The sequence below is a fragment of the Manis pentadactyla genome, chromosome 9 (genome assembly GCF_030020395.1).
Source record: "Manis pentadactyla isolate mManPen7 chromosome 9, mManPen7.hap1, whole genome shotgun sequence".
Lineage (NCBI taxonomy): Eukaryota > Metazoa > Chordata > Mammalia > Pholidota > Manidae > Manis > Manis pentadactyla.
The window spans coordinates 58081988-58098712 of record NC_080027.1 but is presented as its reverse complement, the minus strand read 5'-3'; the positions used below and the strand labels follow the sequence as shown (position 1 = coordinate 58098712).

The window sequence follows — 16725 nt, the reverse complement described above, 5'->3', positions numbered from 1 at the left end:
AAGTTAACATATTACCTGGCAACTACTTATTTTCCCAATGCTCAGAATCTGTATCAGTTCCTATATCTGAGTTCAGATCCTTTAGAAGGACCCCAGCAATGTTAACTCCACTCTACATAGGAACTAAGAAAAGAAATACCAAAAAAACATTTATTACATGTTATTATATGATAGGATACTTTTTTAAGCCTTTGAAAAATGGTTAAAATTGCCCTGAGTGGTTTTCAACTACGAGTGTTTAACAGGACTATTAAAATATTCAGACGTTTAAATCCTACCCCAAATCTGCTAAATCAAAATCTTCAGGGATGAGGCCCATAATTCTATCTATCATCATGAGGAAGTGACACTTTTAAACTTTTAGTATAGATAAGTTTTAACTTTTATCATTTCAACTCATTTTCCATAGTCAGTACTATCATCATAGCACCCCTCCTCTTCCCTTTAATTTTCTCTAGTTAATATGAAGAACTCATGTTACTTGAATTGAATTTCTGACCTAGAGTCTTCCAAGATAAATATAAACTATATCTATTAAATACAAACTACTATAAATGTTACTTAGTACTGTATTAAGAAAGCCTTATAATATTAACCATCCCTATGTAAGATTATAGTAACATTCTTTTTTCAAATTTGAATTTCTGATTTTATTTAAAAATGTGCTAAAAAGTAAAACTACTAAAAAGGCCTCAAGTGAAATAAAAGTAATTTCTCTCCACCCAGAAGTATCTTACTTTATAATTAAATACCTAAATGATCAGTATGGTCTAAATACATTTCAGAGCGTGCATAGCTCAATGGTAGGCTTACCACTTGAGTCTCCATCTCTGCAAGGACCAGCCCATGACAGCTCTCAAAGTGGATACTACCTCTACCCAACCAAGAAATGGAAATGGACAGTGTCCAGTCTTCAGCCACTCCCAATAACATGATTTCTGGGACATGCAGTCAACTTCCAGGCTACATAAGTTAAGATTTACACTGAGAAGAAAACATTCATGTCAGATAAAGTTCTCACTGTAGCTCCAGGAAGAAAGGGGGTTCCTCACCTGGGGCAGGTTGCCTATGAATCCAGAGAAACTGAAGGAAGACAAGGGGAAGGGTAGGTTGAGGGGAAAAGGGTTTTCTTGCTCAAGGCCCAAGTCTCTCACTTGGCACTTTCTACCCCCTCTCACTCAGCTCTACTACACTGCCCACCTCGCCTGTCACTGCTGCAGCAGCCTGTATGGACTTCCTCCACCCACCCCTTCTTGGGGGAACCCCATGGGCAGGTCCCTGGTGACTGGTGGGCACCAGACCAATTATGTACCCAGAATGGAGGGGAGGAGACAATAGCCATTTTCTCTCCACTCTTTGCATTGGCTGTGGCCCTCCCCTTGTCCATTGATATGCAGAGGCTCTCATCCACACACCACTATGAAAGCCAGGCAGAAATGGGTGAAAACTTTTTACTCCACATCATCTAAAATAATTTTTTTAGATTTATCTAAATTAAAACTGGTAAATCTGATTTTTGTGGGGGGAAAAAACATACTCTATCCAACTCCAGCTTTACCACAATTCCAACAATATCTACCAATAGAAATTATGAGAAATTTTTGTTGCTACTTTGCATAGCCTATTATACAGAAACAGTAGGTTTGCTCCATAAAAAATGTTGAGATAAATATACTCCCTTATCAAGTCCTCTAAATGAGTCTTAGAGAATAACTCATTAGAGCAAAAAGTTTAGTTGAGAACAGAAAAAAACAAGTATAGATAGAATTGTCAGGCAAAACACAATTAGGCCTTAGTCCCAGTAGGCAAGGAAAAATTTTTGGGCTAGCCTGATGTTTTGGGTATGTGAACTATTTTTAAATATTATTAGCCTTATTGGAAATATTTTCTTAGTGAATTTAGAAAGTGGTAACTTAGCCCAAAGAAGGTCAGTGTAGCTATAGTAAGACAACAAAATAGAATTTTCAACAATAAAAAAGCATTAACAGGGATAGAGATACCATATATCATGAAACATCCCAACAATATATTATAATCATGAACTTAGATGCAATAAAATAGCCTCAAGATATAAGAACTGGGAATTGCAAGGTGGATTTGATCATGATCAGAGTGGACAATTGTAATATGTCAGGAATTGATGTCAGTAATTTAAAATAAGAAATAATTTTAGTAAAACTAAACAAAATTAATGTGTGATTGGATACAGAAAGATCATCATGCCCCAGAGTTCATTTTTTGCCTAAATCCATTAGGAACATTTACAAACCCTATTAAGTAAGCCACAAAGTAATCCTTAACAGATTTCAAAGAGTTGATATTCAGCAACCCACATTTCTCTGACGTCAACTCAGCTGTTAGAACAGATTTTTAAATGTTTCAAAGCTAAGAATATACTCTTACATGATTCACTGAGTTAAAGAGGATCTAAAACTAGGAATTACATAACTGATTGACAATAAAGTACCACAGAACCAAAAAAAGTATTGGTAAATTTATATTCTTAAATGCATTTTTAAAACAAGGTTTTAAAAAATCAATGAGCTATTAGTCATAAAAAAAAGGAAAAGCACAGAAAGTGGAAAGTTTTAAAAAAAATAGCTAATTTTGAGGGGAGGGGAAATAATAAAATTAGAAAACTAGCAAAACTAGGAGGAAAAAGGACAACATTCCAAACAATATTAGGAAACAGCAAAGAAAGGTAACCACAGATTTAGTAGAGGTTTAAAAAGTCATAAGATAGGAAAGACATGTCAGCACATCTAAAAATTTGGATGAAATGGATAACTCTAGAAAACTTGCTAAAGTTACATAAGAAAAAATGGAAAATTTTAATAAATATGCAGTACTGAACTATCAAAAATCCCCTAGCCATTTCAAATTGTTTCATAGACAAGTTTTATCAAAAATTTAAGGAACAGTTCATTCTTATTTCATGCAACCTGGTTTATTAGGTAACAGGAAAAAATTTTGTGGGGATGGTAAAACCCCGATACCAAAAGTGGGGAAAGACCACATGAAAAATAATAAACCCATATCACTTATTTACATAGATGCACAGATACTAAATAAAGTATTAGCAAATATAACTTAAGTGGTCTGTCTGAAAAATACTTGATGACCAAGTAGGGTTTAGCCCAGAAATGCAAAGATGATCCAGTATCAGAAAATCTGTTAATACATTACACCACATGAGAAAAAGACATATGGTCATTTGGATTGTTGTAGAAAAGCCTGATGAAGTTATAAACCCACTCAGGGCTTAAAAAATAAAACAATCTTGGAAAAGAAGAAAACTTCCTTCTCCCCAAAAAGGCATCAAAATCCAAAATATACATCATACATAATAAAAAATTAATGTTTTCATTAATCAGGAACAAGACAAGGATACCCACTATCACTGTTTCTATTTAACAACGTCCTGGAGATCCTCCAGCTAATGCATTAGGACAGGAAAAAAATAATGATCTTAAGAATAGACAAATATCCTTATTTGGTAGAATTTTCTAATAGAAAATGTTTGGTAATCTATAAACTATTGACATTAAAGAACAGAGATGTGGGACACCACAAAGCAAACTACTATATGCATTATGGTAGTACCAAGAATAGAGAGAAAGGAACAGAAAAATTATTTCAGGAAATAATGGCTGAAACTTCCCAGATATGAATAACATTTATCTCCACATCCAAGAAGCTTAAGGAACTCCAAGTAGGATAAACTGAGATTCTCACTTAGACATGTGATAGTCAAACTGGCAAAAACCAAAGAGAAAATATTGGAAATAGCATGAGAAAACAGACTTACTGCAACCAAATTAAGTTAACACCTGACTTCTAATCTGAAACAATGGAAACCAGAAGATTGTTGAATGACATTCAAAGTGCTGGAAGAGAAACTCAACCAAGGATTTTCTTCTTTTTTTTTTTTTTTTTATTTCTTTGACATAACTTCTTGTAGAGTAACATAAACATATATTGGTTTTAACAAAATACTAATTAAATTGTGTACACACATTAACAGAATAGGAATACAGCTACATAACAAAAGCAGACCTACAATTACCACCCATATCCAGTTAAACCAAGAAAACCAGTTAGGCACCCTAGGCATTTGTGAAAACTTATCAATAATATGATGGATATTGTCTAACTGAATTTGAATAGTTTGAGAAAAATCAGACAAATTAAAACAACACATTCCTGGGAACTGTTCACATCCCATATGTTCTTTTAACAATAGATAGTCTATAGTAGCACGATTTTGAAACACTGCAACTCGCACTTCTCCTAATTCTTGGTTGAGTTCCGACAATATAGAACCAGTCAAATTTGTTTTTTTCCTGTATGCACAGGCCAGCTTAGATATCTCATTCTTCATTCCCATGGCAAGTCCAGGAACCGGCGGGATGAATGCAGCTACAACTGCAACAGCCCCAGGATCTTGAAGTTTTTTGATGATCATCTTCTGGAATGACTCTTCCAGAGGATGTTGATGTTGGAAGTTCTTCTTCATATCATATCTTAATTCGTTTTCTGGGTAGCCAAATTAGGCTTTGATCCTCTGTATAAACACAAACAAACCCTTTGCCCACACTTTGATATGACCTTTATACCATTGTGAAGAACCTATTGGAGACCACCACACAGGAACTGTTTTTTTTTTAAGAGAAAGAAATATCAGAAAAATGTACTTCCGTATCTGATCATCTGACATCCTTTAAAAGATCAAAATTAAGGATATGTAAAGCATGCATTAATCATTGATTTGCAGTTAATTTTATCCTATCAGGGAGTAATCCCCCCCCTTTTTTGTTATTATTAATCTACAATTACATGAAGAACATTATGTTTACTAGGCTCTCCTCTACACCAAGTCCCCCCCACAAACCCCATTACAGTCACTGTCCATCAGCATAGTAAGATGTTGTAGAATCACTACTTGTCTTCTCTGTGTTGCACAGCCCTCCCCTTTCCCCCACCCCCCACATTATACATGCTAATCATAATACCCCCTTTCTTCTTCCCCACCCTTATCCCTCCCTCCCCTCCCGTTCTCCCCAGTCTCTTTCCCTTTGGTAACTGTTAGTCCGTTCTTGGGTTCTGTGATTCTGCTGCTGTTTTGTTCCTTCAGTTTTTCCTTTGTTCTTATACTCCACAGATGAGTGAAATCATTTGGTACTTGTCTTTCTCTGCCTGGCTTATTTCACTGAGCATAATACCCTCTAGCTCCATCCATGTTGTTGCAAATGGTAGGATTTGTTTTCTTCTTATGGCTGAATAATATTCCATTGTGTGTATGTACCACATCTTCTTTATCCATTCATCTACTGATGGACACTTAAGTTGCTTCCATTTCTTGGTTATTGTAAATAGTGCTGCGATAAACATAGGGGTGCACCTGTCTTTTTCAAACTGGAGTGCTGCATCCTTAGGGTAAATTCCTAGAAGTGGTATTCCTGGGTCAAATGGTAAGTCTATTTTGAGCATTTTGTGGAACCTCCATACTGCTTTCCACAATGGTTGAACTCAGCCAAGGATTTTGTATCCAGCAAATCTATATTGCAAAAATGAAGGCAAAATAAAGACATTCCCAAGTAAACAAAGACTGAAAGAATTTATTGTTAGCAGTAAATCTGCCTAACAACAAATATACTAAAGGGAGTTCTTCAGGCTGCAAAGTGACACCTGCCAGCAATTCAAATCAACATGAAGAAGTAAAGAACCCTGGGAACAGTGATTATGTAGCAACTATAAAAGACAGTATAACTTATCTACACATATTTTTATAGTATATATTTTATGTATATATAAATATAAATGTATAAAAATGTGTATATATATACATCTATATTGAAAATACAACTGCATAAAACAGTATAAAATTTAATTGTCCTACAAGATACAGAGATACAAGGTATTTGCCAATAAAACCCAAGGGAAGGAGAAGGGAAAGAAGCTAGACTAGAGCAAGGAAGTGACACCAGACAAATCTAGGTGAAGACATGACGAATACGAGAAGTGAAAAATAGAGTTAATATAAAAAACTTTGTAAACATATTTTCCTACTCTCTCCTCTTAGCTTCTATGAAAAGATTGCATAAGGTAATAATTACAAAACTATTGAATTTGTCATATATGTAGATACACAACAATAGCACAAAGGTACGTGAGGGATTGATACTATAAACAAGCAAAGTTTCTATATTTCATATGTGTATTGTTCATAAGCAGTGAGGACACTGCTGATAAAGGCATTATATCACAGAATGAGTTGTTGGGAATTTGTATGATACCAGGAGCAGCAGCTGACAACAGCTGATGCTCTTAGCACCTTAAAGATACTTAATGTCATCTAGATATGAAACCCACGGCCAGTCCTTGAAGTCCAATAAGTCATGCCAGAATTAAAGGCTATAAGGTAAGGTAGCTTGAATGAATTTTATAGATATTCCATTAATAAAAGCAAAACATAACTTCAAAAGTTGATAATTTACTAAAACATGATGGGTTCAGATCCAGGTAATAGGGAGGGGGCAAAATCTTTTTAGTCCTGTGTCTAGCCGTTAAATTGGAAACTAACTTTATCAGCTACATTAATTCTAACAACTCAACACGAAAATTAACCTAACAAGAATAAGGAAGTAAGGGAAATAAAGATAGAGACTAGGAAATGGGAGAGAGACTTCAAGAAAAAAGATTACTGTATTTGGTACTAGTACAAATAAAGGGAAAAGATTATTGTATTTGGCACCTACAACAACTGACAGGTTTCAGAAAAACACTTTTTCTAATACTTACTTCAGTTTTTTAATTTGTGAGCTGAATTTCCTAGTCAAGCCAAGAGGTACCTCATACTGTCATCACATGAAAGTAAAATGACACCATGTTTTCACAGGCACGCTTCTAACACGTACACCGTCATATAAAAAAGAAAACAAGTAGCCCCCCCTGGGTGGAACAAGTAGGAAAGGGTACGTTTTTCTCTGCGCTAAGCCAGCAGGGGCTGGATAGGGCCCCCACTTACTCTGTTAAATTGGACACAATCTGCACGTATTTAGTGGCCTTGCCTCCAACTGAGGAAAACTTAGTTGACAAACACTCTGGCACAATGTACATAACTTACTTTTAATAAGATGCTGATTGCACAGGCAGTACCACCCCATCCAGTCCCTACAATGAAGATTTTTATGGTGATGAACTGCCTCCTCTGAAATGAAATTGTTAGTAAGTTCACACTTGACAGTCACTATCTTGAAAATTGAACAGAAACAGAAAAAAGTCACATCCAGATTTGGAACCAGTCTCCAGTGAGAGGGAAGCACATACAGAACTTCTGAACCCCACTGGGGAAGGAGGTGCTGCAGACAGCAGAGAATGACAAAAGTGACTGGCAAGGAAGCTGGTTAGTGTCTGGCCAGCAGCCCAGCGTCTAGGGGGCAAACCAAGGGGATGAGGAAGGGGTGGGCGGGTGTAGTCAAGAGGGACTGCAGGAAGGAGAAGGGGGTTGCCCCACCACTAGCCCCTACTAACCAGGATGGCTCTTCCTCAGCTCCAAGGGCCTGGCCCTGCGTCCGGGTGCCCTGAGACCTCGTGCCCAGGGGCCGGGGACCGACCGGTGCGCGGTACCTCCTGCCACACTCACGGGTGAAGGCCCAGGCACCCCGGGCAGGGCGCAAAAGGGGCAAAAACCATTCGCTCGCGCGTGGCTCACTCTCCAGCTCGTACGCAGGACTCCTGTGGCCCAGTTCATGGCCGCTCGCTCAACAAGTAGAGGAAGCAAACGGGGAAAGCGGCAAGAATGCTGGTTGGGGCTTCAGGGCGGAAAACCGTGTATTGAGGCTGCAGCCGGTGCGGGCCTCGCGGGAGCCTAGCACTCCTGGCGAGGCTCGAGGCCAGGAGGCCGTCCGTCTCTGCCGCACTGCACCTGCGTCTTCTGCTCACCTGCTTGCCCACGGGCGGCTGAGGGGTGTGTAGCTGGCTGGCTGCGGGAGGCCTGGGGTGCCAGGCGCACGAGGTGCAGCAAGTGCACTGAGCTCGAGGGCCTCAGCTATCAAACCGAGTACTTGCCCAGAACTCATTCACCAGAGAGCCAAGTAAATGTATTCCTAACTAAACCTGTGTGGATATGTCCAATAAGGGCTTTTTGCCTCTTGGCTGGAAATTTTTCACCAAAGCTGTAGGAGAAAGGGACCTTAGGACTACTTGACCACCCAGCGATGTGAGCTGAAGTAGCAAAAAATTTTAAGGGGATCCCCTGTATGTAAAGGGAATTTTTAAATAAGATACGAAACCTTAAGAACTGAATCAGTGCAGTGCTAACTGATAACCATTTCTACAAGTGGAAAGGAAAGTTCAGCTCAGTATTTATGGAGTCGTTAAACGTAGAATCCAAAATTACCCTTTCAGCCCTTGGTGTGGGATAAACCAGCGTTTCCACTCTTCTTCCACTAAGTTCTACTTAACTGTTTTCTAACTCATTTGTGAATCATAATATATAATATATATCTGACAAATTATTTTATAAAATATAGAGCAGTGTTCTTCAAACTTTTTTTATTCTCTCCCCCTCACAGGACTTTTTGGACATTTTTTTCTAATCGTTCAGCTCCACACCCCACCCCCAGGTGATATTAAATATAAGGAATAAGATTTTGTCTGGTAGGGTTGAGATTTAGAGAGCCAAACCCTTACAATAGCTAATACTTTTTTTCACCTCCCCAAGAACCAGTTGTCACTCTCTTGGGAGTGATACTGCCCCCACTGGAAATACATTATGTAAAGCAGTTTTCCTTCCTAGACTATTCCCTGTAGAAACTATATTTTGCAGCCTTTCAATCTCTGCAAAGATTTCCTAAAAAGAAGCTTTAATTTGGGGGACAATGAACAGTTGTTTTTTTTTAATGAACAGTTTTTTTAAAGGCAAAATTCACTGAAGACTCACCTTTCCCCTTTCCTCTCATTCAGACAAAACCCTCACACATGAATTTTGTGCATTCAATTGGAGAAAAAGGAAGAACAAAATAATGAGAAACTAATCATATTCAGCAGGACGTAACTAGAATGAAAGCTACTAAGACAGCAAGATGTGTGAACCGTGAGTCTCTGACAAATGGGTGTGCCTCCACCAGAGCTACCTAGGTCCTCAGGGCTGGCGTTTCAGCCTTCTAATTTGTCGTATGGGTACTGACCTAGTCTGTCTTGTAAATTACATTGGTCCTAATTTCTTAGTTTCCGTTTCTTTGTACATTTCCTATAGCTGCTTTAAATTCTTTATGGAATCAAGGAAATATTATATAGATTTATAGATTTATAAGAGGCACACACTCCTACCTTGGACACCAAGGAGGAGCTAACAATTGACTTTTATCAAACATTCATCAATAATTACTTAGTTGAGGTACCATAAATACTGAGAGACTCTAGAGGGCAGAAATGATGTCATATTGACCTCATAACTAGAACAGCAAGCAGAGAGGTAGTTTGCTGAATGAATGACTTGGAGGATGGTATAAGCTCCCTGTGTGGTATTTCCTATTTGAATTCATATAAATTGGTACATTACTTGCAGGGTTGTTGAGATATTTCATTTGATTTTTTCACACCATAAAGTTATATTTCTGTTTTCTTTCTGATATACATGGTCTTAAAAATAAGTAGTTAGTAAAGGTTATACATAGACACATAAAGCTAATGAAGCAATATAAATGCTTGTGCCCTAATGGAAGAAAGCACAAGATGAAATTTCAATACTAAAAAAAGGGCTGGTTGTTTTGTGAGGAGAATAATAAGTTCTATATTACAATGGGTTGTCATACATATTCTACTGAAAGTGAAGTCAAATCTTATGTATATGACATACCTCAGAAGCATGACTTACATCTGTGCAGACTGTTATTAAATAGAGCTCTAAGAGTCATAGGAGAAATCTCTACCATTTCCTTTTTTTTCTGTAGCTTTGAGAGATCGAAGCTATTATCATAGGTCTCCAATTTTTTATTTACTACAGATCTGATGAAAATACTTTCAAAATGTAAAATATACATTCTGCTATCTTTTGTTCTACAAAACAGTAGATCATTAAATGGCTTAAAATATCAGGTCTTTCTGGATATCCCAAAGTGTGTTTGCACTCTTCTTAAAAAGGGCCTCCTCCTCAGAATTCAAGTTAACTTTCACCACATCTGAGACACCATTTTGCCCCAAGACACAAGGGACACTGAGAAAGATTTCTTCTTTTATTCCATATAAGCCCTAAAAGGCAAAATCAGATTATTGTTTAGAAAGCAGATATGGAAAAGCAGCTAAACAAGAGAGCTTCAGAATAAGACTATACCAGAGAGACGGTGGGGCTCAGTAACAATCACTCCGTCACCAAGAGCATCCTAATGTCCCATGATCACTTGGAACTTAGGTTCAATGACATGAAGATCATGCCAGAGGCCTTCTAAGGGTCCAAGAAAGACACCATATATAATAACCTCTTGGTTATTCCATCTCATAAGAAACTTTTGACAATTGCTTCACAATATTCCCTCTCTATCCGAATTATTTTGGAGAGGTGCCTCCCATTTCCCGGGACTGCTCAGAGGCCACCGGCTTTGCTGAGCCCAGCCTCCCTGCACCATCGCTGAGGCTCTCCGTTGGCGCCCAGCTGCAGTCCAGCTCCCTCCTTTTGGTAGCCTTTATATTTTACTTCAGTCTTTATATTCAACCTCACACGCTTCATCAGAGCAGCCACATGTCTTCCCCTGCAGTCCCCCCACTAGGCTCTCCTCACTTGCTCTCCACTCCGATCTGGAAGCCAGGCTGGGGAAGGCTACTGTCCCACCAAACTGTCAGCCCACATTCCACTCCCAGGCAGGCCTCCTCTCCTGGTTACACTTGCCTTCTCTTCCCTTTCCTGCCCTTGGCCAGTCTGTTGTCACTTCTGTGTAACTTTATGGAGCTTTAACATGAGCTGCCAGGGGTTGGATGGCATAGGAGGAAGGTCACTGTGGTTGGGAAAGAAACCCCTCTGCTTCTCTGCTAGTATTTACAGAATTTATTTGTCTCTACTTTCCCTCTCTTTTCCTTCTAGAAGGGGCTTCTTGGACTAGGACTGGAGACTATATGTCCATCCCACTTGGGGACTGCTGGGTGGGCCAGAAACAAGAGCACTGACCCTCGGGCCTTACCTGGCGCTCTCTGCTGACCATAACCTGCTGCCAGCCCCGTCACCCCACCCTCTTCCCTTCAGGCTCATGCCTGGTTGATAGTGTGACATCTTGCACTAAAATTGGTTCTCATTTGGTCCTGCACTGGCCAGGAAGCGAGAAAAAAGGGTTATTTAAATATAATTTTGTATTTATTTGACAAAAAATCCAGTTAATACATTACTGTATGCCTGTATTTGCTGAATATGTGAAGTAATGAAAGTGAATTGGGAAAAGAAGAGTAAGAGTCATTTGTAAATGATTCTGTTCCTAATGTCAAATGTTTAAATTGTTCCTGTAAAACATAAGTTATCCATTGATTTGTTCAGTAAAACTATGAAATTTGCATATTACTCAGCCTCAGTCTCTTCCCAGAGAACCTGAGAGCTCCCTTACCCCTCCTCAGGGGCTGTTTACGGGTAAGTGCTCACTCTCCCACAGCCCCTGTGTCCTCACAAGAGGAGGGGTGTGTGGTGGTCACTGTGTACTCCTCATTGCCTTTTCCAAATCATTAGTCCCTTACTCTTTTAAAACCTAAAATATTCCCCTTATTGTTTTGAGGCTCATCTTACTCAGTTCTTCCCTCTCTAACGACTACCTACTAACATCTTGGCTATTCCATGTTATTCATAAGAAACTTCTGACACCCTCCTCACATTCCCTCTCTGTCCCGATTTCTGCCATTATCCTTGGCCACTTCACTGTCCATGTGGATAAACCAACCGATTCCCTTTCTTTCCAGTTTCTTGACCCCTTTAGCTCACAGGCCCCTCTCTTCCCACTCCAATAATTCTCCTCTGGACTTTCTTAATGGGGTTCCTCCATATCCAACATAAATTGCCTGATTCATCCTGTGACCCCTTTACCACACCCTAATACCTTTTGCCAATTTACTTTTCAGTTTTTATAAATATTTCTTAATTTCTTTATTGTTCACTTTCTTTTTATAACTTAGTCATTTGTATTTGGATCACATGTAAGGTCAAATGTCTTGAATTGGTCTGAGACCCTTTAACAGAAGGTCAAATCCACTTTTAACATATGTACAAGCCAAAGATCTCTCTCTCTCTCTCTCTCTCCCCCTCTCTGCCTCTCCCTGTTCCCCTCACCCCTCACACTCTGCAAATAAAACCCAAACCTGGATTAATTTCTCCATACCTGTGCTCAGATCCTTGGAGAAACCACACAACAAAGTTCATCTTTAACTTACCATACAGATTAATGCTTAAACATTGTGGGTAAAATTGTAACATTTCCAGAGTATCTCGCCTGGCTTTAGTGCATTTGCTTATCCTGGGGAAGGGGAGGAGAAGTTCATCTCCACATCAATGGGTAATTACCTGGGCAACCCAGGGCGTGTCTGAACCTGGGAGTTGAAAGGGAGGGGCTGGCTTGCTGCTTGCTTGCTTCTTCAGGACCAGAGGAGAGAGCCGGCCCTGGACTGCAGTTTGTAAACAATAAACGGGTTTTAAACTTTATTTCTCCCTTTGACTGATTTCGGTTTTTAGAGGTATTTTGCCCTGGGATTTCCTCTTTCCGGACTTACAAACATCCACCTGACAGTAATTCTGCTCTTCTTTTTTGTCAAATCCTGTATCTCACTATCAGATTATTTCAAATCTTCTAAAACATCTGATTTTTCTATACCTCTCCTGATTCTTAGACGATTTTGTCTACTTTCACTAAAAAGAGAGAAATAGATGCTTCCAATGCCAACTTACAAATCTACATGACTCACTATCTACCCTCTGTTATCTCCTGTTCCAACACATTGCTGCCCCTGCTACTCCCCAGGGCTACACCTTCACCTATGCACTGGATCCCCCTCTGCTCATTACTTCTATCTTCAATATCCTATTATCCCCATCTTATCTTAAAAAAAAATACAACCACAAAGCTTAACTTGCCCTGGTTTTCCTCTCCAATTACTGCTCTCTCTCACCTTCACAACCAAAAACCTGAAACAGTCATCTTAATTTACATTCACCTTAATTTCTTCAGTCTACTTCAGAGTTCTCAGCGGGAGCCTGACCCTACTGACTCCTCCAGCCCCAGCAGGCACTCCCCGGTGCTGCCTTTGCTCTCTGCATCTCATCAGCTGACCTTTTTCTCCGCTCCTCAAGTGTCCTACACTTATCTTTACCTGAGTTCCTCTGCACACGTACCCTCTGCTTGGATATTAGTTCTGCCTTACAAATTAATGCCTACTCATTATTTAGATTAGGTTACATATTACATTCTTAGGAGTCTTCCCTGACCACTACCCAAGCATAAATTCCCTTCTTGTATACTGTTAGCACTTGTAGCTTTTCATGATAGCACTTGTCACAATTTATTTTTATATATTTACTTTTATAATTGTTTTATTAAGCCTATTTACTTCATTAAATTCTAGAGGTCAGGGCCTCTGAGTTTTCTGTTTACCATTATATCCGCAACATCTTGTAATTTAATTTCTGACACTTAAGAAGAATTCAATAAATAGTAGAGGAAAGATAATAGATGAAGATTCAATTTAAGCCTACCTTAACCATTGTGGAAACTGGATGCACTCTCCTAAGATTTTTCAAAATTGTTCCAACCAGATCTGTCACAGACAGCCCAATGGCCCAGGAGGTATACCCCTTCAGCTTGATGATCTCATAGGCACTACAGTTGTAAAAAGTAAGAAAATCAAATTCATGAGAAGTCAACTCAGAGAAAACATAATATTTTTCAAGCACCCATTTTGAAGCAATCTATAAAACACCCCTGTATTAAAATTTTCTCAGAGATTTCTTTTAGAAATTATTTATGAGAATGCAATAAATGCTTCTATACTACTCTCATAAATGTCATTATTTACTTTAAATAATAATTAATTCTAGTATTCTAATACAAACAATAGGGCATATGTGCCACTCAGCATGAAACTAGTTTTGAATTTTTTCTATTGTTGCTTGAGTATTCCAAGCACAGAATTTGATAACCTTGAAAGTTAACATATATATCTTGTGGACCACTTAAAACTGCTACTAGAGTTGAAATGTAACTTTGTTTTAATTGTAAGCCATGTGTGCATGTTTTTATTAAAAACATTATTATTAAAACGTGGAAATATGCAAAACTATTCATGATCCTTGTTCAAAGGAAAATAGCACAGTCCTAAACAGTATACAATTTGTTTCAGGGTTTGTAAAAAGCAGTATTTTTTTTAATTTAAGTATCATTAATATGCAATCTTATGTTGGTTTCAAATGTACATCATAGTAGTTCAACAGTCCCTGTGATCAACTTACATTGTGACTGCAAATCATTGTGCCCAATTATCTCCCACACTCACTCCCCCCTCCTGCACCTGCCCCAACCCCTCCTCCTTGATCACCACTAGTCACTTCTCAGTGTCTATGAGTCTATTGCTGTTTTGTTCCTTCTGTTTTGCTTTGTTCTTATATTCCACAAGTAAGTGAAATCATATGGTATTTGTCTTTCTGTGCCTTATTTCACTTAGCATAATACCCTCTAGGTCCATCCGTGTTGTTGCAAATGGCAGGAGTTCTTTTCTATTTATGGCTGAATAATATTCCATCGTGTATACATACTACATCTTCTATATCCATTCATCTATTGATGGACCCTTAGGTCGCTTCAATATCTTGACTATTGAAAAATAGTGCAGTGATAAACATAGGGCTGCATATCTTTTTGAGTCAGGGATTTTGTTTTCTTTGGGTAAATTCCTAGGAGTGGAATTACTGGGTCAAATGGTATTTCTATTTTTAGTTTTTTTAGGAACCTCCATACTGTTTTCCACACAGTTGCACTAATTTACATTCCCACCAACAGTGTAGGAGGGTTCCCGTTCTCCGCATCCTTGCCAGCATTTGTTGTTTCTTGTCTTTTGGATAGTAGCTATTCTAACTGGTGTGAGGTGATATCTCTTGCAGTTTTGATTTTCAGTTCCCTGATGATAAGCGATGTGGAGCATCTCTTCACGTGCCTGTTGGCCATCTGAATTTCTCCATTGGAAAAGTGTCTGTTCAGGTCCTTCACCCATTTTTTAAATTGGATTATTTGTTTTTTTGTGTGTTGAGGCATGTGAGTTCTTTATATATTTTGGATGTTAACTCCTTATCAAGTGAGTCATTTACAGATACAGTCTCCCATACTGTATGATGCCTTTTTGTTCTGCTGATGGTGTGCTTTGCTGTGCAGAAGGTTTTTAGTTTCATACAGTCCATCTTGTTCATTTTAATTTTGTTTCCCTTGCCATGAGGAGATGTGTCCAGGAAAAATTGCTCATGTTTATATTCAAGTGATTTTTACCTATGTTTTCTTTTAAAAGTTATGGTTTCATGACTTACATTCAGGACTTTGATCCATTTTGAGTTTACTTTTGTGTATGGGGTTAGACAATAATCTAGTTTCATTCTTACAGGTAGCTGTCCAGTTTTCCCAAAACCAGCTGTAGAAGAAGCTGTCTTTTCCCCATTGTATATCCATGGCTCCTTTATCATATATTAATTGGCCATATATGCGTGGGTTTATATTTGGGCTCTCTATTCTGTTCCATTGATTTTGTGGGTCTATTCTTGTGCCAGGCCCTTTTTTTTATTATTACTGTGACTTTGTAGTAGATCTTGAAGTTAGGGAGTGTAATCCCCCCACTTTCGTTCTTCTTTCTCAGGATGGCTTTAGCTATTTGGGGTCTTTTGTGGTTCCATATGAATTTTAGAACTGTTTGTTCTAGTTCATTGAATAATGCTATTGGTATTTTGATAGGGATTGCATTGAATCTGTAAGTTGCTTTGGGAAGGTTGGCCATTTTGACAATATTAGTTCTCCCTATCCATGAGCAAGTGTTAGAGTTCCATTTTTTGGTGTCGTCTTTAATTTCTCTCATGAGTGTCTTGTAGTTTTCAGAGTATAGGCTTTTTATCTCCTTAGTTAGGTTTATTCCTAGGTATTTCATTCTTTTTGATGCAATTGTACATGGAGTTTTTTCCTGATTTCTCTGCTAGTTCATTGTTAGTACAGAGGAATACAACAGATTTCTGTGTTAATTTTGTATCCTGCAACTTTGCTGAATTCAGATATTAGATCTAGTAATTTTGGAGTGGATTCTTTAGGGTTTTTTATGTACAGTATCATGTCATCTGCAAATAGTGACAGTTTGACTTCTTCCTTACCAATTTGGATACCTTTAATTGCTTTATGTTGTCTGATTGCCATGGCTAGGACCTCCAGAACTATGTTGAATAAAACTGGTGAGAGTGGGCATCCTGGTTTTGTTTCCAGTCTTAGAGGAAAAACCTTCAGCTTTTCGCTATTAAGTGTGATGTTGGCTACAGGTGTGTCATATATGGCCTTTATTATGAGGTACTTACCCTCTATACCCATTTTGTTGAGAGTTTTTATCATGAATGGATGTTGAATTTTGTCAAATGATTTTTCAGCATCTATTGAGGTGATCATGTGGTTTTTATCCTTTTTGTTAAGGTGGTGTATGATATTGACTGATGTACAAACATTGTACCATCCTTGCATCCCT

The 16725-nt window shown here is 38.4% G+C and overlaps 1 protein-coding gene across 2 annotated transcripts in view; it reads right to left on the bottom strand.

Moving 5' to 3' along the window:
* Positions 1 to 10089: 10089 nt before the first annotated feature.
* Positions 10090 to 16725, bottom strand: part of LOC118929756 (L-lactate dehydrogenase C chain) — a 32469-nt gene continuing 25833 nt past the window's right edge. For both annotated transcript variants that reach the window (XM_036920141.1, XM_036920142.1), the window contains 2 exons: positions 13721 to 13844; positions 10090 to 10254 (listed from right to left, as the gene is read on the bottom strand). In XM_036920141.1, the coding sequence (XP_036776036.1) occupies positions 10090 to 10254; positions 13721 to 13844 (289 nt within the window). The remainder of the gene's footprint in view (positions 10255 to 13720; positions 13845 to 16725) is intronic.